Below are 23,014 nucleotides of genomic sequence, written 5' to 3'. Positions count from 1 at the left end.
TTAAGCCTTTAAAAAAATAGCCTAACTATATGAAGGCAGTGACATCCGTTCAATAATTTTGATGCGTACTGCTGTTTCTGGGACACGAAGAATCATACCAGCTACCACTATTAGTAAAGCGCAATCTCAAATAATTACTCTTGCTCCGTGAGTATTAGTACATGACTGATAAAAAAAAACGAAGGAAACAAGAGGTCGAACAAATGCACTGGCATTTACACAGATCTATGATGTCGCACTCTGCTGATTGCAAAGAATATGAAGGATCATTTTCCCAACACACATGAGAAGCCAAACTTTTCCTGACAGTTCTCCTTGTTTAAGAAAAAAGTTATCAGTCTCGCTGGTTCCTCTAAACAGAGCACTGCAATAATGAACCCAGAACTATGTCAATCAATAATGATGTCCAACCTTGCTACTTTTTCATTCCGACTTCTGCTGCTCATTATGAGTCTTTATCACTCACTCGAACAAGCCTTGGCTAACAATACGTGCAGAATTGATCAAAGTCGTAGCCGGGTATGTCCAGATAAGTTCGGCCAGGCATGTCCAGCTGGCATTTTTAATTATAACAAAAAAAAATACAGTTTGCTGCTTGAGTGTCAAGAAAGCTGAAATCAATTTTAGTTTTGCGAGAGAAAAATCTATCTTCAAGAAAAAAAATAACAGCGCCCAGTCATTCGGAAGCGCTTTCTTGCAAATATTGCCGAATCCACATTTTGGTTATTTCCCAAAGAAGTGTTGTGGCTATGGCTCTCAAAATATTTGGTGATAAAGCGCAGGTCAGTACTATTGATCCTAACCGCTGTAATCGCTATGACCGTTGTGATGAGGAGGAAAAAAAATTGCGATAGCGCAACATTGCAAAATATTAGCCAAAATCAAAGTAGAGATTTCTTTTTTCTCCGTATCTTTGAAGAGCACTGTTTCAGAATTTTTTCATCCTCTTGTCATGAAACTTGTTGAAATTTGAGGCAGATATCTTTGCCTTAAGCGGCCCTAAAAATTCACGAGTACAGCTCAAGTTGAAGCCTCGTGTTAAATTATCGCTACTTAAAAATCTTTTTTTTAGGAAAGGCCATTCTGGCTTTTCCTTAAAAATTTCTTAAATTAAGTCTATTGACTCAACGATGCGTGGCCCAGTGCGCTATTGGCTCACTGCAAGTTCCGCTACGCACTCCTTCGCTGATCAAATTACTACCCTACGTGCAGCTAAAAATATTGTTCTCGCGTTCTCTCCATTCTTTTCTTAGCGAACGGCATACAGTGCATGCTCTTAAAACCTCTGTATCAATTGCAAGCCCTCCAAACCATATGACAATTCCACATTGTTCTGTTACTGCGCCCATGCACAGATTTTGCTATTACTGCCCAAGAATCAACTGCATGCTTTCACCTCAAAATTTTATGTTTTGTCAATCCTCGCTTTTCGAACCATCCTGGAGCGTTCTCGTGTCGCTAAAGAAAGGAACATGCAACCAGGAGCACGCGCGAACTCATTATGCCGCAGCGGCGATGACGTTTAATCGGTCACATTTCTCGCTTTGTAATTGACACACAGACAAAAAAAAACGAATGTAGCATGTTCGTTTTTGTTTTCTTTGTTTTTTTTCTTTGTTTCTCTTGCAGATTGCATTAGTTCAGTTTAATAGAATTAATTTGACAAATTGTAAAGAAAATCGAGGATGGGCTTTCTTTAAGAAAGGCTGTGTAAGTACCGCTAATTTAACAATACGCCGATCTTGAGCACTTCTCGTGAATGTTAGCACCACCTAGGGCAAAGATGTTTGCCTCAAATTTCAGCAACTGTCATGGCAACAGGCTGACAAAATTTACAAAGCCTGCTTTTCACAGATACCAAGAAAAACTAGCTCGACTTTGACCAATATTCTCCGATGTTCCGTTCTTGATATTTCTTTCTCCTCAATGTAGTGGTCTTACCCTGTAATATTTCATTGGAATCAATCCTATTGAATCGTACTCTGCCCCTAAATATTTTAGAGCTGTAGCCACACCATTTCTACCTAGCAAAAATATGTGGACTGGGCGAAATTCGCAAAAAGTTCTTCTGTCTGACCGCGTCTTCCCGTGCGCGTGCGTGCGCGCGTGTTTTTGAAGACAGATTTGTTTCTTGCAAAAGTAAGATTCGTTTCCTCTTTCTTGGCACTCGCGCAGAAAAGAATTATTGTTTTTATTTTTGAACGAAATTAAAGATGGTCGCCTGACATGCCCGGCTTAAACTTATCTGAACACACCTTAATATGGGCCCAATGCATGCACAACACGAAAAGATTATGATGACGATGATGGTGGTGATTATTATTATTATTATTATTATTATTATTATTATTATTATTATTATTATTATTATTATTATTATTATTATTATTATTATTATTATTATTATTATTATTAGGCTTTATAAAGGTATGCATGGCTCATCGACCTAATATGGATAATGGCGTTGCAGAATCAGGAGATACACGAACTGAAATGGACTGCGTACATGCATATCAAATTAAGAGTACTGCCGACGAGCTGCCTCACAAACCCACCGAAGCTTATGCCAGCACGGGAAACCGAAACGTAATCAATACTGCCAGCGTACCCAGTGTGCTTTGAGCAAAAGTCTAGCTTCTACTGTGCTACGTCAACACTCATCAAATTTTCACCGTTCTACCACGTTCTGTGTACCGATCGTTGAATGGAATCCTCAACATGAAGTCGTTTCCATCGGCCGTGTTTGCATTAGATAGTGAGAGCATCAATACTAACTTGCGTGCGCCCTATAGAACAGCTACATAAGAGGTGCCTTTTCTTCTTTGTTTTTCATGCAAGACATTCACGATTTCGATTTCCTACGAACATCTCGACCCGCGTATCCACTCTGAATCTTGATCGCCATAACGAACTGTGCGCGCTCAGGAATCGAGCCTTGGTCGTGCTTTGAAGTGCGAAGCGCGCACCCTCTAAGGTAAGCCGTATCTGCACTTTCTATGGTTACAACTACGCATTCTGTATCAGGCCTACCTTATACTTTGTTTTTTCGTCTTTCAGCATGGCTTCGCACGCACAAAAGTGGTCTGTTTGCGTATAATTGGGCTCAGTCCTGCTCCTGTGCCCATAAGACGCCGTGAACGAATGACTAATCGATGGGGTCAGAAAATGTGCAGTCGCTAGAAAAAGCTCACTTGTCACTTCAACGCTAGTGAAGTCAATTTTTCGACGCGATAGCGTTAAGGTCTCCGTGTCGCAAAAAAAAAAAAAAAGGAAAATGATCAGATGTCGGTGTCGGACGTCACTTGGCGAAAAATCATTCCGAACTCCAACCACGCAGGCCCTCTGCGTGGCGCAAGGGCGTTACTGAACTAATTGAATTCCTCAAGTTAAAATACGCCAGGAAAATCGTAAAGTACGGCCTAAACACAATCTACAGACATGGTAACGTCGGAGTTTAATTTCAATATTCCCGAAAACATCGTTCTGTTACGCGGAAACTCTCAAACACAAACCCCTTTTCCGAGCGGCGCGGCCTGCTCGGTTCCTTGCAATAACACCATCGCGCTCGTCTTCGGGCATCCGCAAGAAAACCGCGGTTGCCGGGAAGCGTGACAACCAGTCAGGAATCTTTGAAATCTATCGCGGTCCACTCTTGATGGCGAAGCTTAGGCGTCCTCCAATTTTCGCGTTCTTGTGTCTTTTGTCCTTCCTTGGTTGCTACCTTAGTATGTCGATCCAACTCATCCATTATCTCTTGGCCAGAAAAACAGCCTCCCGATCGTTCTCATTAAACGCAATGTAATTATTACGTGTGTACACTGTAACTTATTCAATGCAATCGCCTCACATTTGTACCGGTTATCTAGCGGCCTGCGCAGGTGAATATGCCGGACGCGCTAATCAATGAACCAACGATCAAGCTTTCTCAGCTACAGGTGCGGCCAAGAGCGCAAGAGTGTTAGAGTCGCGAGCCGAAAGTGATATCGTCTCCGGAACATTTTCTTCGTTGTTATTTTCATCTTTTGTTTTACATATCTCACCTCTCCATGTCCTTGCACTTGCGCAAGTGTCACTTCCTTTCTTTTCCTTCATTTCTTTTTTTCACTCAGCTCGCCCTCTATAATAGTCGGGGGTAAATTCTGAAGTATTTCCTTGTACGTATGCAGTTCGTTATTAGTTTATTTTAATGTGTGTTTTAACAGACACAAGAATTCCTACAGCCTCCACGCCCATACTGCACCGTGGCACTGCCCACCACCTTCCCAATTTACGGCATTTGTAAGACACGTAATGAGCCACCATTTGCAGCTCAAACCATCCCGACGTTAAAAACTAGTTGAATTGTGGAGTTTTACATACCAAAACGGCGATCTGATTATGAGGCACGCCGCAGTAGGGCATTCCGGAATAATTAGGACCACCTGGTTGTTCTTTTTTTCTTTTTTAACGTGCACCTAAACGTACGTACACGGATGTTTTCGCATTTCGTCCCCATCGAAATGCGGCCTCCATGGCCGGGATTTGATCCCGTGACTTCGTGCTGAGCAGCCCAACACTATAGTCACTAAGCGACCACGGTGGGTCATCCCGATGTGTAAACAAAGTTAATTATAAAATTAAAAAAAAAAAAGTCCTCGTTCCAATCATCAATGCACCACAGTAGATGTTTCTAGGCCACCTGTAAGGAAACGCAACGTATAGTGGGTTGTTACTTGCTGTGCTTTCGTTATGCAGCTTCTAAAACTGACAATGGTATTTGTCTGAACTCGGTGAATCCAAATTGCGAAAAAAAAAAGGTTGTCGACAGAAAGCTAACGACATGGTCAGCAGGAATAACAAAATTAAATTCTGGGGTGTTACGCACCAAAACCATGATTTGATTAGTACGCAGGCTGTAGGGAGGCAGAGAAGGGGAGGGGGGAGGCGGGGAATCTGCTTTAATTTTGACAACCTGGGGTTTACCGTGCAACTAGATCTAATACACGAGTGGTTTTCGCATTTCACCTTCATCGAATTGCGGCCGCCGCGGCTGGGATCGAAACCGCGACATCAAGCTCAGGTGCACAACGGTCGTCAGGAAAGAGGACGCAGGACACGCCATTTTTTTATTTATTTATTGCCGCACGATATGCCGCTGGACTAGGAACTAAACGTATAATATTCGGTTTTTTTTCTTTTTTTTCGTTCTTTTTTTTTTTGTACTCTTCATATAGCAGCAAACGACCAATTGCGGTTCCCAATTTTTTCTCAAGTCACGCCGATAGTTCAATTTCTAGGCTCACAGGCTGGTTTTGCGCATGTACCTTTTTTTATTTTTCGGTTAATAGAATTAACGGTGGACTGATGCGCGAGTGCCTGCTCCCGTCTAAATGGCCGTGTATGGCTTCTAAAATTTCAGCGCGTCAGCGTGGCGTTACTTTTTTTTTCTTTTTGTCTAAATCCTTGACGTCTTAAGATTGTGCAGTGCACTGGCAATGGTTTTGATAAAATGTAGCTTTGCACTTTCCCTGTATTAGGTGTCAACACTAATAGTAAGCATTCGGTAGCTAATCCAGCAATGTTTCGTGTGTCTTCTTCCCTGCTGCCCATATCAGTGTTCCCCGACGGGAACATGTTATTTTCAATGCTAAAACGGCCGTAATTTAGGTCACAGATCCAGCGACGTGCGAAACTTTGCGAGCCGCCCGCCCAGGATGGCCGGAGCATGGGGCGTCGTCTCCAAGGCTTTCGTGTGGGTCGCTTGCACGGCGGGCTTCCTCTACCAGGCGTCCGACGTGCTGCAGCTGTACACCCGCCACGCCTTCACCGTCACCGTGTACAAGGAGCACGGTTCACGGCACATCCGCTTCCCCGCCGCCACCATCTGCACCGAGAAATGGTAGACACGTACACTTCCTGTTTCTCATATATACGCGGTTGAACGGTACCGCTGCTGCTACCACTGCAGTTGCCCTGGCGCTTCGCGCGGTCCGCAGTGTTCTGTAAAGCGGAAGCAACGTGCAAGGCCCTGCCAACGCACATTTGGCGTCGCATCGGCAAGCGTATACGCGTTGCCGTCTCCAACAGTGCAACGACCGCCGGAGCGTTGTAATATTCTCGACAGCTTTACTGCTGGACCGCTGGGCAGCGCTCTAACTTGGCCCTGTAATCCCACAAGTCGTACGTGTAGGCTCCCTTAGGAACCGCATTTACATGAAGTGTCCGTAGGCTCCCCTATAGGCATAACTGTGTTTTATGAAGTTACTGATTAAATTATGTTACCCCGCTGTATGCATTTTGACTTTCATAAAAACGCCCTATGGATTAGAGAGCCTGCGGGTACCGTTCAGTATTCTAGATGAGATTAACAGGAAGTGAAGTTGGCGAGATAAATGCGATCTATTGCATTATGCATTTTGGCTTTCATAAACAACACCCTGTGGATTATAGAGCTTACGGATACCGCTCAGTATTCCAGATGAGATTAACAGAAGTTGGCAAGATAAATGCGATCTATTACAATTAACGAGAGTTCATAAATCAAATCAAACTTTATTCCAGCATCCGGGAAGTTAAGGGAAGTTAAACGCAGTCTAGGACAGCAGTGCTGCGGGCGGTGTGATGGAATTGGGAAATTTGCAGGCATCGGATAAAAGTCGGCTGGCGCGAGACTTGGAGATCTCCGAGAGAGGCCTTCATCCATGCAGTGGACATGAAATAGGCTCATGATAATATAATGATGTCGAACATCATTGTTACCTCAAGGCGTAACATAGCCAGGGCGACATCAGGCGATGCCTCTCGTATATATACGCCGTACATGCGCTGTTACCGCTTAATAAGTTTCCACAAAACAACCTGTAATTGTTTTTCACACGCTTCTCGCTTTTTCTATTTATTTTTTTTTTTTCAAGCGCTGTCGTTCAAACAACCGTAGCCCTGCACTGTTAAATCTGCGCCTAAAGTTATGTGCAGCCCTCATTGCGTGCATCGTTCTTCTATGCAGCAGTCTATTCAACAGCGGTGTTTCGCTGTAAATAACACTGTTACGCGACAAACATTTGCGACGAGGCTCGTGACTCGCGCACAATAATCATCTGCATCAGTTCTAGAGCTACCTGTAAATAGTGGGCGGTGGTGTGAGTTCGACAGCCAGTCTAGGACTGTCTGTCACGCTATGTCATCGCACATTTTCAATTTCTGAATGAACTCAATTTCACCCTTCCCTATAATTAATATATTCTTTCATCAAACCATGCATTTTAATTTCTGCGTGTCTTCCTTGGCTTCAGAGTGCATGTTGTCTTCCTGTGGTAATTGTGGCAAGATAAATGACACCTCAGCTTCATGTGGTATTTGCGGTGCCTTCCATGTTGGCTCAAAGCACTAAACTATTACATGTCAAAGCAGAAAACAAACTTCGGGGGTCTGCTTTCTGGTTGAGTACTGTCGTTGATGTTCCAACATTCATGGGTATAAGTAAAGCCTGTTGCAGTCGTGTCAGTGACGCTGGCGTAGCTAAACTTGTGATGGTACTTCTATTAAAGGGCCCCTGAAACGGTTTGGACATATTTTGTGGGCGCGTAGGGTACAGCTTAAGTAGAACATTCGCACCACAGTTTAGGTGAAGCGTTACGTATTAAGGGAGCTACAAGCGATTACAAGTTACCCTCCTCCCTAGCCATGCTTTTCCTCCTCAACTCGTTGGCCGAGCGATCGGGACTAAGCTGCGCCTTCGCTGGTTCTGCGTCACGATGCGACGCCAAATCGTCCACTTCCAGTTGTTTTGGAGCCTTCCCCCGCTAGCCGCTTGGCCATCTATCACCAGCGAGAGCTATCCAAGCAGCGTGCGTTCCAGTCGTTATGTTGATGGTCATTCGCATCATGAACCCGGAGCTTGAGGAGCGGTTGCGCCGGATGAGCGAGGAGATGGGTTTTGACCCAGATAGTGACACACCTTTTCACAATCCGCTCCACGCTGACGACGGTGACAACGATTCGCCACCACCAGATACGCCCAATTCCCCTGACAGCCCCGACGATGACAACGATCACCGGTAAGCGTAAATACGGAAATTGACTTTCTCTATTCGATACGTGTCTGTCTTCTCGGAGCTGTTTAGCTTGTGACAGGAAAAAAAAATAACATCCAAGTTGTACGGTGTGCTCTTTTTACTATTCAAATCCTGGCGCTGATCGGATACCGATAGTCCGGAGCGCTGCAGCCACTCTACTCGTCTACTGGCTTGCAGAGGACACAATGTCGCAGCTTGACGCATTGCCAGTCGCTACGTTTGCAGTCTACAACGCAACAAAGTCGAATCATAGCGCTGGCGAAAAGACAGACCGACACTGACGGCAGAGCTCTCGTCAAAGACGGAGCACGTTGTAACACAAGCAGACGACACTTGCTGTGTGCCGGAAGTGCTTAAGTGTACTGAAAAATTGATGTTGTGCATTCTCTTTATGCTACTTCCTTTTTATAATATCAACTTAACTAACATTCCAACTATTATGAACATTATTTGTTTACCATAAGGTTGGAAAAATCATCGATCACGCGCCCTGGGCAGCCAATCGGATAGCTCGCCCCACTGACGTCAATTGGGTGATTTACATCATATGGGTAGGGGCGGCTTAAAATTCCGCCGAGCAGTGTGCTGCGATCGGCAGCGATGTACATTTTTAAAACCTTATAGTAAATTGCACGCTTTACGCGGAGCACTTAAATGCATCAATTAATGATCAGAAGGACCTACTCTAACGACTCAGCACGTCTGTACAACATTGTCAAAATCGTTTCAGGGTCCCTTTAACAAGATTGCGAGTTTAATACAGTAGACCAGCGCGATTCAAACAGTAGAACGGAATATCTGTAACAATAGCTGACTGTCAAAAAAATGTCGTTCAGAATAAAAAAGAAGGAACAGTTGTAAAACTTACCTACGTGGCGCATGGCTTAGGATCTCGTAGTAGCCACCTTATCAACTGCAATACATTGGCCAACGAAAGGGCGGTTGGGTGGCTGGGAGCGCAGTATACTGCTCAAGATTTATTCGTTTCTTCAATCAATCCTTCTGGTCCGGCCCTCCGAATGCAGGTCCAAGCGAGATGTTCTTTGCGGGAATAACAATTCACTTTGCCAGGTGAGTGCAGCCAGGTGTCGTCTCGCATGTGTGCGACCCACTGTTTCTTAACATTCTAGGCTAATACACTAAACATGAAAGTGCACGCTTTTGTACTGTTGTTACGTTACGCAAAGATCCATGAATCGTGAGTCTGCCTGTATGACACAGTTTAATAACTCGACAAACCACTGCGAGCCAATGCAGGCGCTCAAACTATAAGCGAACTGCGTATCGTGGCGCCAATTTTAATAATAAAGGGAAAATATGTGCACTCCTTTTCGAAGCAGCTCTGAAAACTGTCAGCGCGCGCAATGGTATTATTTCGACGCGTGTGACGAATAGCTTTTAGAGCGCAGCTCTTAAGCCCAGACCACACGTACGCTTGCGGACGCGCGCCAGCTCGCGTCCGCGCGCCCACGCATGCGCAAACGGCGCGGCATGGCTCGCACGCGTCGAAGAGCGGCGTGGTCTCGGGGGACAGCTCCTCTCTGTTATTGCGCACTCGGGCTGCCTCGTGTCGGCGCGCCTGGCTACGCAGCTACGGCGCTGTACATTCAACTCTCAGTGAAGCAGATTTATATCATGCAAGAAAGTCCGTCTTCTTTCCTTTTTGTGCTTATCTAATGGCTATAAAAATATAATCACGGTTATAGATCTCGAAGCATTTTGAAACAATGTCAATAACAAAGTACGAAGCGGCGTCCGCCAGGTCGTCTGTGAGTGAGCCCAGTGCGCGCTGTCGCACTGTCGCGCGTCTTTGTGGATGCAAACCGCCATTCCTCGCGAGGCGCGGCAGGTGCTAGGCGCGCGGACGCGACCTTGCGCGCGTCCGCTAGCGTACGTGTGGTCTCGGCTTTAGACGGCCGTTTCTGCGGCGAGCGTCGGCGTCGCTTGTAACCGAGCGAATGAACACAGCGAAAGATGAGAGCGAACGCGGCGTGCAGCGAAGGATGAAAAAAGCGAGAGCGAAAAAACGCGAGGAGGAAAGCAAAGACGATGCTGCAGCGGCACCATGAGGCGGAAAGCGGAGGAGGGTATGTCGAAAGGGTCACGAGGAAAGCATAGTGCCGGCGGCGACCAGGCATGCGGGGAGAGCGGAAACAAAGTGCTCGCGTGGGCTTCCGGCTCACTTCGCATGCGCTATCGCTCATAAGCAAAATTACACCCTTTTGCCACACAGCAATAATCGTCATCTGTCTTGTCCGCATTTCCTTTCTTTAACGCGGTGAGCCCGGTACTTCTCATTAACGAACGACATGCGCGTTATCAGCATGACATAGCTTTCCCGACAGGAAAGTAGCGGACGCGGCGTTTTCTAGAAAGGAAACGCAAGCAAGGCAGATGACTATTATTGTTGTGTGGCAGATATACACCCCAAAGGGTGTACTTTTGCCTAAGAGTGTAGCTCGCCTGTGGCACCACTGCCACTAGTTCCGCACGATCCACGCGTTGCAGTGTTCACCACAGAGAAATAAATTGGCAAAACTGGCAACAGGAAATACGTCACGCTAGTATTAACGCTGACCGTTTGCGGCCGCGAGCATCGAAAAAATGAAATTGAGTGTGAAACGAAGTTAACATTGTTTCAAATTTTTTATTGTTTCTCGGTAAAACTAAAGATATCAGCGTATAAGTGAAATTATACTTTGCGGCTTACATTTTCTTCCGTTGCCTAGCGGCAGGTGAATTACACGCCAGATGCATGCGTCATTCATATGCGTCATTCGTCAGACACGCCGCCGAACCGAGCGAGACCGGCTGCGCATGGTTGCGCATCGCAGTGTTGGCCTGTGCGGCGACCCACCTGCCTGTTTTTCTATTTTCGGATTTAGCCTGGTTTGTTGGGCCCCCGGCAAATTCTCGTGTTCCTTCTGCACTTCGACATGGCACCACTGCACTATTGGACTAGGGCAAGGTGAGAAATTTTGTTCGACAGTCTTCCACGCATTTCAAGCAATTAGGCTTACGGCACGGAACATAATTTGTGACGCAGTTAGCGAAAAACAGCTCAGCCATCGTGGCACAGTTAGGTTGAATTAATGACTCGTACTGGGAGATGTTTGCGACGCTTTCTATGAGCCCAACATTAATTTAACTTATTTCTCTAGTTTTGGGGCACGCTGGTTACACAGGGCCCTGTGACGCAGTTTCGCGTGCACTGAATCTTACTGGGACAAGTTTTGGTGCTTTCTCTAACCCCCAACATTATTGTAACTAATTTCGTTTCTTTTTGGCGTACTTTTCCAGCGCAGTGGCCGCGCCTGGCGTTGTGACACGGTTAGTGAAAAGCAGCTCGGGCCTAGTACGCAGTTAAGTTTCGCGGTTTAATGCACTGACAAGTTTGCGGCGCTTTCTCTGACACCCAACATTGTTGAAAATAAATTTCGATACTTTCTTGTTACTTACGAGGCACGCTCGCCGCGCCGGGCCTTGTGACGTAGTTAGCGAAAAGCAGCTTGTCTGTGTGGCGCAGTTTTTTCGCGTGTACTGATTCTTACTGGGACAAGTTCGTGACGCTTTCTCTGACCCCAAACATGACTGTAATTAATTTCGTTGCATTTTGGGATAATTTTGAGGCACACTCACCGCTCCTGTCATGACGCAGCGAAAAGCAGCTCGGCCATGGTGGCAAAGTTATTTTGGCGTGTACTGAATTTTACTGTGACAAGTTAGTGACAATTTCTATGGCCCCGCAACAACTTAAACCTGCTTTCGGTGCTCACGCTTGCAGAAAACGCAACGAACAATTGCCAAGAGCGATAACACGGGAGTGTGTCGCTTGCGCCTGCAGTACGCGCAAAAGATAACGCGAAGGAGCTCAAACACTAAGAACTTGTGACTCGAAAATTCTGTCTTCTGCACGACTGAACACAGGCTTTGCACTCACACATTCGTCTTGAGTGCGAGTAGAAGGAATTCTGTGAGCGTCCAGCATGGTCTGGTAGAGGGCCTGTGTTGTGGTTACCTCTATGTATTCGTAGCGTACCACCGCGTCGATTGTAGCCAAGTTCTTTTGGAAACGCGCAGTAGCCCGTGTATTCGAGCTCTTAAAGTGCACGAAATAAGTCCCGGGAAGAGGGCAATGCTTGGAAGTAGGATGTTTTCGTGGTATGTACGGTATTCGTTTGGGATGAGGTGGCAATTTTTTATGCCATGTATGTAAAAGCGAACTGCTTTTTTTTTTTGTAATGCATCCATTCACCACTTTCGCACATTTCACCTTTACACGCATTATTCGTAGGTGTTAATACCAAAATGACACATGCTTGTAATTTACTTTCTTCAGCTGACTTCGTCCGGTGGAGCTTCGTACGGGAACTACTGCTGCTTACGTGATGCCAAAACATTGCATGAATGCACAAAAAGCCCACAATGAGCATTTATATAGAAAAAAATAAAGATTTCATCATTTCACGAGCCGTCTTGCGTTTTTTACGAAATTGCACGTGGCACATATTCGATCGAGGCTTGTAGCGATCGTTCGCAATCATTTTTACTTAACAATAAAACCATTTTGCACGAAAAGCGCGCGCGGTTGAGCTGTATAAGCAAAAAAGAAACACGAGCTCCTTAACGCTGTCGCGTTAGAAAAACGCCTCGATCAGCGCAGCTGGCGTAGCGCGTAAAAGCTAGCGTTCAAAACGCGCGTGTCCAAAACCGAAACCGGAAGTGTCGTTCAGGTATGAACGCCGGCGGCTTGGTGCGCTGCAGTCAATTCGGCCGCTGGGCTCTCTGAGAGTGTCCGCTCTTGTATAATTTCTGTCTCTGTGTTCACGCTTTCTGTCTGAACAACGAGCGACGCAACCAGTAGAAATATTTCGTCTACCGCTACTGCTAAACGAGCTGCCCTAGCAGAGGCTCATCAGCGCCGCCGCCGAGAGCACCCTGCCGTTCAGAATCCATTCTTTGCCACAATATATCGCGAATTCAAAACACCTTAACAGGTGCGCTCCAAATTCGCATGAGGGAGCATCGTAATCGTACGTGAATTTTTTTTCTAGTTCACAAACTGCTATGTATAGCCTCCTCACCGCCCCCCCTCCCCCCACTCTACCCTTCACACCTTTTCCGACGCTTTCAGTAATGCTCGGCCCGGGACATCCAAGCTTCGCACGTAGTCGGCTATATTCGTTTACTCCGCTTCACAATGGGCGCCGGCAGCTCCGAACATATCCAAGCCGAATTATGCCCTATAGACGCCCTCGCTGTTAACAAAAAGCATGAAAAGTGCATGGTGAAAAGGCGCATTTTCAGGCATGTAACAACAGAGCACACGGCACACGCCGTAGTTTCGTGAAGCAGCGCCAACGAGGTGACACGATCCATTCGGCGTTGTCGTCGCTGCTCCAGAAGCAGATCGTTCTCTAGGAAGTCGACTTTGATCAATGGGGTAGCAAGCATCACGTTTCCCTTCCCGAGTGCTTGCATGAAAAATAGAACGAAACTGTGAACTTCTCTCCTCATTTTCTTTCGCACCCGTTTCCTCTTGTCTCAGCACAGGGCAGCCTACCGGAGCTATCCTCTGCTTGAACTCAGTCTTTCGTTTCTCTCTCTCTCTCTTTTTCTCTCTCTCTCTCTGTATAACTAAGCAGAGGTTTTTGCTGTCTTACTAGATGATCTAATCTCAAGATTCCTGTAGAATCACATACTTACATTTCTCTCTCTCTCTCTTATCGTCACCACAAGCGAGACCTTCCGTCATCCCCACACTCCACTGCTGCAAAGGAGCGCCTAAGTTCAGGCGGACGTCTCTGCCCTAAAAGAACTTAGCACTAAAACAGAATTTTCACTCGCAATCGCATCGCAGGGCGGATCTGAAGCCTTGGCCGAGAGGCTCCTTTTTGACCCTGAACTCCGCAACGAGGCTGCCTACACTCCGAGCGAGCTGTTCAATTGCCGCATGCGTTCGCTGGACGACAAGTGCGCCGCATTTTCCTGCACGTCCATGTACGTACATACTTCATTACCATATTACCACATTTTCAAAGCACTGAATCATTGCGTGGGTGAATCCTTACCTCTCACACTTTGACTATTCTCAGCTCTTGAACAACCAGTCTCAGCTGCAGTGCCCTTGCGGCGTCCCCCCCCCCCCCCCCCCCAGCTGCGTAGCATTTCATTTCCCATTCAGACTTGAGATGGAGTAGGCGGATGAGCATCTCTTCCTGTACTTCTGCACCGAATCCTCCTTTAAGTTGTGTCTTACCTTTCAGCCTGCTGGTGGCAAACAACACGCAAGAAAACACTCGCGCAAAAGAAAAATGAAAATGAAGAATACAGTTATGCAAGTCAAGAATTCTGAAAATTTCTGCTTGCCGCCAGAGTGTGTCGGGGCAGCGTTCTTTTCCTTCAAGGCCCAAGGAAGGAGTTCGGTTGAAGGCGACACCAGCTGCTGATAAAACAGCAAATAATGTTTAATTACTTGAGGGTATTAAGGGGATATAGTCGTGTTGCCGCTTATGAAAATAAGGGCACATTATGTTGTCATATATGTAAACCTATCTCCAAGAGCGAGATTGAAAGAAAACATTTTCAATGAGATGCAGAGAATTCTGCTGGCGTTTATGTACACCTACTTGCTACTCTGCATGGGGAAAGTGATTTAGGATGGAAAGTACCAAAGAGGAAGAGGGTGGCAAACGGAAAAACAACAGAAAATGGTACATGGTACGCATGGTATGTGCATGCAAGGTAAAGGTGATAGTTTTGATGTAAACGGCAAGAGCTTGTCAATTAAGCCGATGTCTTGGTGTAACGATAAAAGAAAATGTAAAGCTTGAAGTTGCTTTGAATAAGGCATAGAACCTAGTATGCTTGAAAGTTATACTGGTTCTTCAGAAGCTGAGCCTGATCTACTGAACTAGTAAGTCTGCTCGTCGTCTGTATGCTGTGAATTCTAACAAAAGCTGCCTGCGGTGTCTCACGCATCGCACTTGTCACACTGGGGATTGATGGTCAGCCTAAGACACTGCAGGCAGCTAGCAAGTGATGAAAGCAGCGTTCAAACGAAGCTAATGATATATTGTATCAAGATGACGAGGAAGCTCGCGTAAAGTGATCTTGATGGAGCGGCTGACTTCAAAGGCGATTCCTTACCGCGGGAACGTAATGAATTGCCTGTGAATTGTCATTGCCGATGCGGTGATTCTTGTGAAATACATTCGCCTGAAATTTCTTTAATGTAGATTTGGACAAGCAGCTAAACCCCTTCTTTCCTTTCTTCGACTCATGCTGCAGTGTCCAGTAATCTAAAGGAATATGACAGTGTGGCCAGCGGTTGTAACCATGTATGATGAGCAATATATGACGAATATACTATGATGAAGCGGTTCTACAGAGCACGTGCAACATAAAAAGGGCTCGTAACCAATAACCAGTGACCCGAAACGTGGTTCTGAAAACACAATACCCGAAGTTGCAGGGCATCAAAATAATTCCTGGAACCAGTTATAAAGGTTCAGTATTACCGAGCGAAAGGTTATACGCCCTTGCAGGCTCAGTAAGTGTCGCTCACCAATAAAATCTAGCACTCCTTTGTGTATTACTTAACCTAACTACTTCTCAAATATCACGGCAAATTTTCGGTATCATTATAATGGCCGAGTAAAACACCGATTTCTCATTTCCGGACTTCTACGCATATGTGCTCTGAGGGGTGTCTTAATGAAAGTGCTTAAATTTAGCAACCTGAAAATATTTAGCCTGCCCCAGAATCTCTGTGCAATATTGTTTTTGCATTCCGACACCACCGGAATGCGGAAAGCATAGCCGGAAATCAAGCCTACGGTTTCGTGCACAGCAACAGTACGCCATAGTCATCGATGCAACACAGTGGGCTGGAAAACATTTCACAAAAACAAACATGCATATAACAGGCAGAAGCAAGAACTCACGCTGAAAGCATTTAACGTCGCTTTGTAGAGTGGATAATGCAGAAAACTACAAACATCTCGCTACGCGCGCCTTCAAACTCTCGGCTAGAAAATTTCTCCACAACGTCGCCGCTTTGCGCCCCGCTGCTTCAGCGTCGTCGCCAAACGCGGATGGTTTCTATTTTCTTTTTATTCCGTTTACCAACTGACGGTAACATAGGAAAACGGCCGTCTCGGTGTTCCCGAATTCCAGAGAAAATGCGCTTCACCAACTCGGGGAAACTTCAACCGAAAGTGCTGCAAAAACGAAGCGGCAGTGAGGCATACGGTTCGCCAGTGTGTTTGTTTTCAGTCCCTTACTGTTTATTTGTCACCAGCCGCCCGTGTTCGTGGCATGTGAACTAGTGAGAGTTTATTCGAAAGGCAGCACTGAATTAACGTTCCTTTCATTGCAGGCGCTTCTTTCTACGAGTACATCTTTTTTTTTTTATTTGCAAATAAAGCCCATAGAAACACGGCGTCATTTCCCCGTTTACTTTCTTTCTGCTTGTCTTCCACCATTCCACGATTACTGTTTTCTTTTCTGTTTCCACGCCTCATCCAGTACAGCTCGTTTGGAAGAACGAAAGAACAAATGAAAATATGCCTGTGTACATTGATGGTAGTCATTAGTAAGAGACCAAAGAGTGACGGAAGTTTTTAACGAACGAAAGTAAGGGAGAGCTCGCTGCTGTCTCTTTTTTCTCAATCTTGGCGACAATGATCTCACGAGGGACATTTCATGACTTTCGTCACATGTTCAGCCTTTCGATTGGAAATGTGCTGACCGCAACGAAAAATTACTGCTGGTTTCATTTCTCGCGCTTTTTCAATTGAGTCTGTTAAATAACACGAAACCCAGCTCCATGCACGAAGCTCAGTGCTAAATCGTTTTTAACAGACGTCTTTTTTTCTACTGTGCTTGCCTATTGTCGCGAGAAGTATAAAAAAATTCTGCTCGCATTTGATAACAATAGCTGATTCTTTCATTCAATATAAACCAACACGCACAGAGTTTTCCCTGATCGTGCTCCCGTATCACTGGCAGCAAAACTCAAGTCTGAACTTCACCACCGGCACTCGGCAGAACGCCGACTCAATAGCTTGATGCATCAACAGGGAATATATTACTGCATAAAGCTAGCTACAAACTTAGTACGACGAATACTTAGTTCATGGTCTAAGATTTATAGTTCTTCATAGTAGTTGCAATAAGGTTATTGATAGAGGGTGATCGAATCAGGAGGGTAGCTCTGAAGTCTCTGATGGCAGGTCAGTAAATTCGTCGAATGCCTAAAATAGTCCTCTTCCGCTTGTCTTTTGTTTACAGCGCACATTTGCGACCATCTTTTGGCGCTTGCCCCATGCAGGATCCGAAGGACCTTCTATCGAACTCCCTTCTTGATGTGTTACACCTTTGACCTGTACCAGTACTCGGAGCCCAGCCACTCATTGCGTTCGTGCGAGGTACCATGGCTGTACGGTAAGAGCACAGTGTGGAAAGTTGCACTGGAGGTTTATTTGCAGTGGCGAAACCAGCAATCGCGTAGCTTAAGTTATTTTACAACGTAATAAAAAGTTTGATTCCCCAGATGTGAGGAAACTGCGCATCTCGAACAGCATATGGCCACTTCTCGCCATTCTACCATCGTTACTTGGCATCCATAATCAAACTGCGTTGCAAGTTGCTGCTTCAGCACCTTCATGCGTAGCTTGACGGTCTCACGTGTAGCCACGCTGTAACGGAGTGCCTTGCTTTGTGTGGGCTGGCTTCCATTTTGACAAGAGAGAGAGAGAGCAAATGATAAATGAAAGGCAGGGAGGTAAAGCAGGGCTGAGCCCGGTTGGCTACCCTACACTCGGGAACGGGAAAATGGGAGGGAAAGATTAAAAGAAGAAGAAAAAGTCAACTGGGGATATCCATCGGTCACTCAGTCCGGACCACAGACCGTGACTCAATCAGGTAGCTTTCAAAGATCTCAGCAGCGCTTTTGTGGTCTTTTGTAGCTGCGATGTGCGAGGTCGTGGTCCCAAGATCTTGTTCAAGGTTAACGGTTTTCTGACTGATTTAGAACTGTGCAGAGGTCATGTCTTTCATTTTCAAAAGATGGGCAGTAGCACAGTAGATGTTCTGTAGTCTCCTCGACACCGCAGGCATTGCACTCGGCGCTATCAGCCATTCCAATCAAGCGCGTATATGCATCGGTCAATGCGACGCCCAAGCGTGTGCGGCACAGCGTTGTTCCCTCATTTCGCGGAAGCCCAGGTAACAGCCGCAGTTTCATAGATGGGTCGAGGGAATGCAATCGATGTTCATCTTGACTTGTAAGTATACCGTAGCAATATATAGGACATCGTGGCGACGCATACCCAGATATGAAGGGGACTCCGTCATATCTGTTGTGAATCAACCAAGACGGTGATGCATTGGTTGTGCATTCTCTTCACTTATTTCTATGGTTCTGAGTCCTCCAGAGGAAGAAAGACTTTGACCTTATTTCTGCTACCATACTGTGTTTCACAGCGACTAACAACGATGATGTGACTTTTGACATGTTCCTACGTAGGCTTGTACAACTAATCGAAGATGTGCATGGTATGCCAGAACGCCTAAACATAATTTATTTATTTATTTATTTATTTATTTATTTATTTATTTATTTATTTATTTCAATACCCTCAGGGCCCGAGGGCATTACAGAGGGGAGTGGGTACATTCGATAGAGTGGAAAAAGAAAACAGGAATATATTTGCATAAAACTAAAAAGAAAAAGAAAGGGTTAGATCCTTGGAATAAAGGAAATTAACAATAAATAGCGCAAAGTGCAAGGAGAAAAAGGAAAAGAAAACGCGTAGCATACAAAGCATAGAGAGACCTTATCAACAAAGAAAGAAAACAAAAGAAATGACGCTCGAAACAGTAATATATGCCTACAAAACAAAGTTTGTTGGGCTCAAAAAGAAAAAAAATGGGCTAAGCAAGAATAAAAAGGTTGATGATGCTACAATTTCTTGCGTTTATGACAACAGCAGGTTAGTTAAAGCAGCTTTGAACTTAGAATTAGCAGATATTTCGACGACAGATCCGGGCAGGTGCTTCCAATTTGCTGACGTACTGGGGATGAACGATCTGAAAAACAAATGGTTGGTGTGGCATGAAGCAACACCAGTCTTATGACGATGGTCGATGCGAGCTGAAACGGAACAAGGGAGGGTTATCAATTTATTCTTAGGAATGGGGTTGTCATAATATGGGCACACACAAAAGCGGAATATTTTCCTACGTTGTGATAGCAATGGTTATGATAAGCTTGCTTTCATAATGGTGATGCTAGAGTTATGGTGATAAATAGAAACAATGAAGGGAGCCGCTCGGCACTGGACAGATTCAAGTTCATAAATAAGTGCCTCTTCAGTGGGGTCCCGGAAAGATGCAGCATATTCAAGTTTAGCACGAACTAACGATTTATAAAGAAGTAGTTCTACGCAACAGGAAGAAAGATAAAATTGCGGCTTATATAGCCCAGCATGCGATTAGTGCTGCTTGTTATATGGTCTACATGCATCTTCCAAGAAAGATTAGAAGAAATAAATATGCCTAGATATTTGTAGCATGCCACAGATTCGAGGTTACTAGTATTAAGATGATATGATGGCAGTGTATTATTACGACGAGAAAAATGCATGCACTTATGTTTGATGATGTTTATTTGCATATTTCACGTATTATCCCAGTCAAAAGCACGGTTGATATCGAACCGAAGAAGACCTATAACTGAGTCACTGTTAATTTCGCGATATGTGACGCAGTCGTCTGCAAAAATATTAATTGATGAGCATAATCTATCAGGTAAATCGTTCATATAAATGAGAAAATGCAAATGTCCCAGCACAGAGCTTTGTGGCACACTTGATTCAACTGTAGAAGTGACAGAGGAAGTGGTATTAGCTCTGAGAAATTGTGAACGATCGGTGAGCAAAGAGTGCAGCCATTGAAAAACGTTCGGGTCAAGGTTAAGTTTACTTAGGTCAGAAAAAGACAGTTGATGAGAAACCTTATCAAACGCTTTCAAAAAATCTAGGAATACATAGTCAACAATGGAACCCCTGTAAAGTATAGAATTTAGCTCATGTGTAAGCGACCAAAGTTGAATTTCAGAGTAATATTACTTGCGAAGTTCATGCTGAGGATATCTAAAAAAGCATTTGACTGTAGGAATGATGCAAAGTGAAAGTAAATGACATGATCCATAATTTCACAGGGAATGCGCGTAAGTGAAATGGTCCGATAATTATATTGCGAATGGCTATCCGCAAACTTCTGCAAGACTTCTGCAAGGGAATCACTTTCCCGACCTTCCTGTATTCCGGAATCCAGGCTATGTGAAGAGATTGCGGAAATAAGTGAGAAAGTATTACAGCACTGTACACTTTAGACCTCATTAAAAACTTGGAATTTATATTATTAATGCCACATGATGAAGAAACTTTTAACTTATCTATTATTTTTTCTATCCCAGCAATATCAAAGACAATAGGGTCCATCGGTAAAAAGTCATTACCGGGATAGGCAGGGGTTGCAGAACACACGTTCTTGGAAAAACCACGTTCCTGTCCGATGATTCGGCGCTTAAAAATTTTGCTAGTTAAAGGCTCCAGACAAGACTGGCATCATTTGTTTGTGGTGTTTTTATTCTCCACTTCCTTTCTGTTTCTACACTTGAATGTCATTGGCTCATGAGCCGAGGAAGTGTTTGTGTCCTTAACTTTCCCCTGAATTATTTGTGTTTAGCTTGTTAGCACAAACTACTACGGCTGTTCTGTCCGCTATGTATAATTTGATATACGTATGGGAGTTTATTTCTGCATTAACTACCACGAAAGAAAAATTAACTATCCTAACGATACAATGTCCCTCTTTTGCGCAGGTCCAATAATACTAGTCACGGCAAATTACTGTTTTCTATATTTAGGTCTAATATTCATATTGTGCACTGTGTCAGTTCGTTTAACGACTTGGTTTTTTTTTTTTCGTATACATTCCTTAGTTCCAGCTAGCACAAGTGAACGAAAGCTTCATGCTCCCGAAAATATAGTAGGTTGATTTAAGAAGTGTGCTTTGCGTGTTCAGGCCGAGATAGTCCAACCACACCTACTAGTGTTCGCGTGATCATGATAAAATAAGTAAATGCTCGGGGTCCTGAATAGTGAGAACTGGAGGGTGGAGTGAAAGACTGTTTTTGTTGAAGGAGAAAATGAATCTTTACGAGGCTCTCGAGCGACATGTGCGTTAGACTGCTGGATCATTCACAGTGTGCTGACAGCCAGTTAAAACATTCATTGATCTGTTTGCGGAGATGGGCCAGCAATAACAAAAAGAAAACGTTTTTCAGATATTTGAACATCCAATGCAGCAAAGGAAACATACATCATACATTGCATTCAGTGAAGTACTTTCTGATATGTGCAGACAAAAGTAAGAATACCTGTGCTTAGATATTTAAATGCGAAGTACATTACAGGAAGCGCATGGCATCAGACTCAGCAATTGTTGAGGTCGCGGGATCGAATCCCGGCCACGGCGGCCGCATTTCGATGGGGTCGAAATGCGAAAACACCCGTGTACTTAGATTTAGGTGCACGTTAAAGAACCCCAGGTGGTCGAAATTTCCGGAGTCCTCCACTACGGCGTGCCTCATAATCAGAAAGTGGTTTTGGCACGTAAAACCCCGTAATTTAATTTTTTTTTCAGCACATTGTTCTGAAAAGCAGGTGAGAATGACAGGCTTCGCGTATGTAGCGGCCAAAAAAAAGAAAATAAAAGAGGAGCGGGGCGTGGCGGCGCGAAATGGTTTCCGGTCTAGCGTTTTTCTAGTGTACACCTCTCAAAATCAATAACGCGCGCGCTATTTTTGCAAGCACCCAGAATTGGAAGCTAAGCGGTGAACTTCAACGACAAGAGCTTTGTCGTGCAAATCTGCTCCACTGCAGGTTGAATAGCGGGATAGGAACGCTTTTTTTCAAGATTCGGTAGGCCCGCTATAGCAACGTGATCGCAGATTAAAGATTGTTTTTTTTTTCTCCTTGTTTTACTGCTACTTTCTTTACTCGTTTCCTATCTGTCTCTGTCCCAAGCGTTCATCAAAAGTCTTTGTGCCCAATTTCACTCCTAATATATATATTTTTCTTGTCATCTGTGCGCTCCATTCCCAACTCTTTCAAGACCCGACAATATGTCTGAGGCGCTTCGTCTAGCACGTTTACCAGTCACTCGCGTGATTGTCGAATGAAGCGCGTGGACTGATCCAATTAGTCAAAAACAAAAATTAATGCTAGTCATGGCGACTGCTTTCCAACTGTAAGTATGCTTTCTGCGTGCTTACGCACACTAGGAACCACCTAAAGTTCGTGCTAAAATCGTCTTAAACGTGAGTTTGATGAATTAGAACTATACATAACCACTTTAGTCCAGCATTTGGCAGAACAAACGTTAGTGAGATACATTTTTCTAATGACATGATTTTCAAACATATTACAGCTATTCTTAAATGCGTCGGAACACGTACTTCTGACGCACTTAATTTGACAGCCGGAAAATATCAGTCGGCGTTTCTTTTCTTTCTCTCTCTTTCTTTTCCTTCAGGTCTATCGTGACCAAGGGCACGATGCCACACACGAAATTATTGCTGCTTGCATATCCACGTGAATTTCATCTGAAAGAAAAGAAAAAAAAAGAAGGCAAACGAACCACCAGTCAGTACACGTGTCCCTTCGGGCATCGGTATGGCTTAACAAATTGGAAATCGCGCTTTGCTTAAAACTTCAGACGGAATCGAACATCGTCGGCGATTCAGTGGTCATGTCTTCAGACTAGTATGGTTAGGCTGTGAATTGAACTGTGAATTGAAGCGAGTACGAGCGAGTGAGCGTTGTCGAGTATGTGTAGCCGTAAGTAGGAGCGTGAGTGAGTGCCTATAAGTTCGAGCACACATGAGT

General features: G+C 44.7%; 1 protein-coding gene across 1 annotated transcript in view; it reads left to right on the top strand.

The window, feature by feature from the left end:
* The first annotated feature begins 2,897 nt into the window (after positions 1-2,897).
* The window catches only part of LOC126532145 (uncharacterized), a 34,269-nt gene continuing 14,152 nt past the window's right edge, over positions 2,898-23,014 (top strand). Inside the window, exons 1-5 of the mRNA XM_072288374.1 lie at positions 2,898-5,878; positions 5,948-6,035; positions 8,943-9,125; positions 13,915-14,054; positions 17,389-17,501. Coding sequence (XP_072144475.1) covers positions 5,694-5,878; positions 5,948-6,035; positions 8,943-9,125; positions 13,915-14,054; positions 17,389-17,501 — 709 coding nt within the window. The 5' untranslated portion in view covers positions 2,898-5,693. The remainder of the gene's footprint in view (positions 5,879-5,947; positions 6,036-8,942; positions 9,126-13,914; positions 14,055-17,388; positions 17,502-23,014) is intronic.

Source organism: Dermacentor andersoni, chromosome 5, assembly GCF_023375885.2.
Source record: "Dermacentor andersoni chromosome 5, qqDerAnde1_hic_scaffold, whole genome shotgun sequence".
NCBI lineage: Eukaryota > Metazoa > Arthropoda > Arachnida > Ixodida > Ixodidae > Dermacentor > Dermacentor andersoni.
The sequence above is the reverse complement of the archived record's forward strand: the minus strand, read 5'-3'. Positions and strand labels throughout refer to the sequence as shown.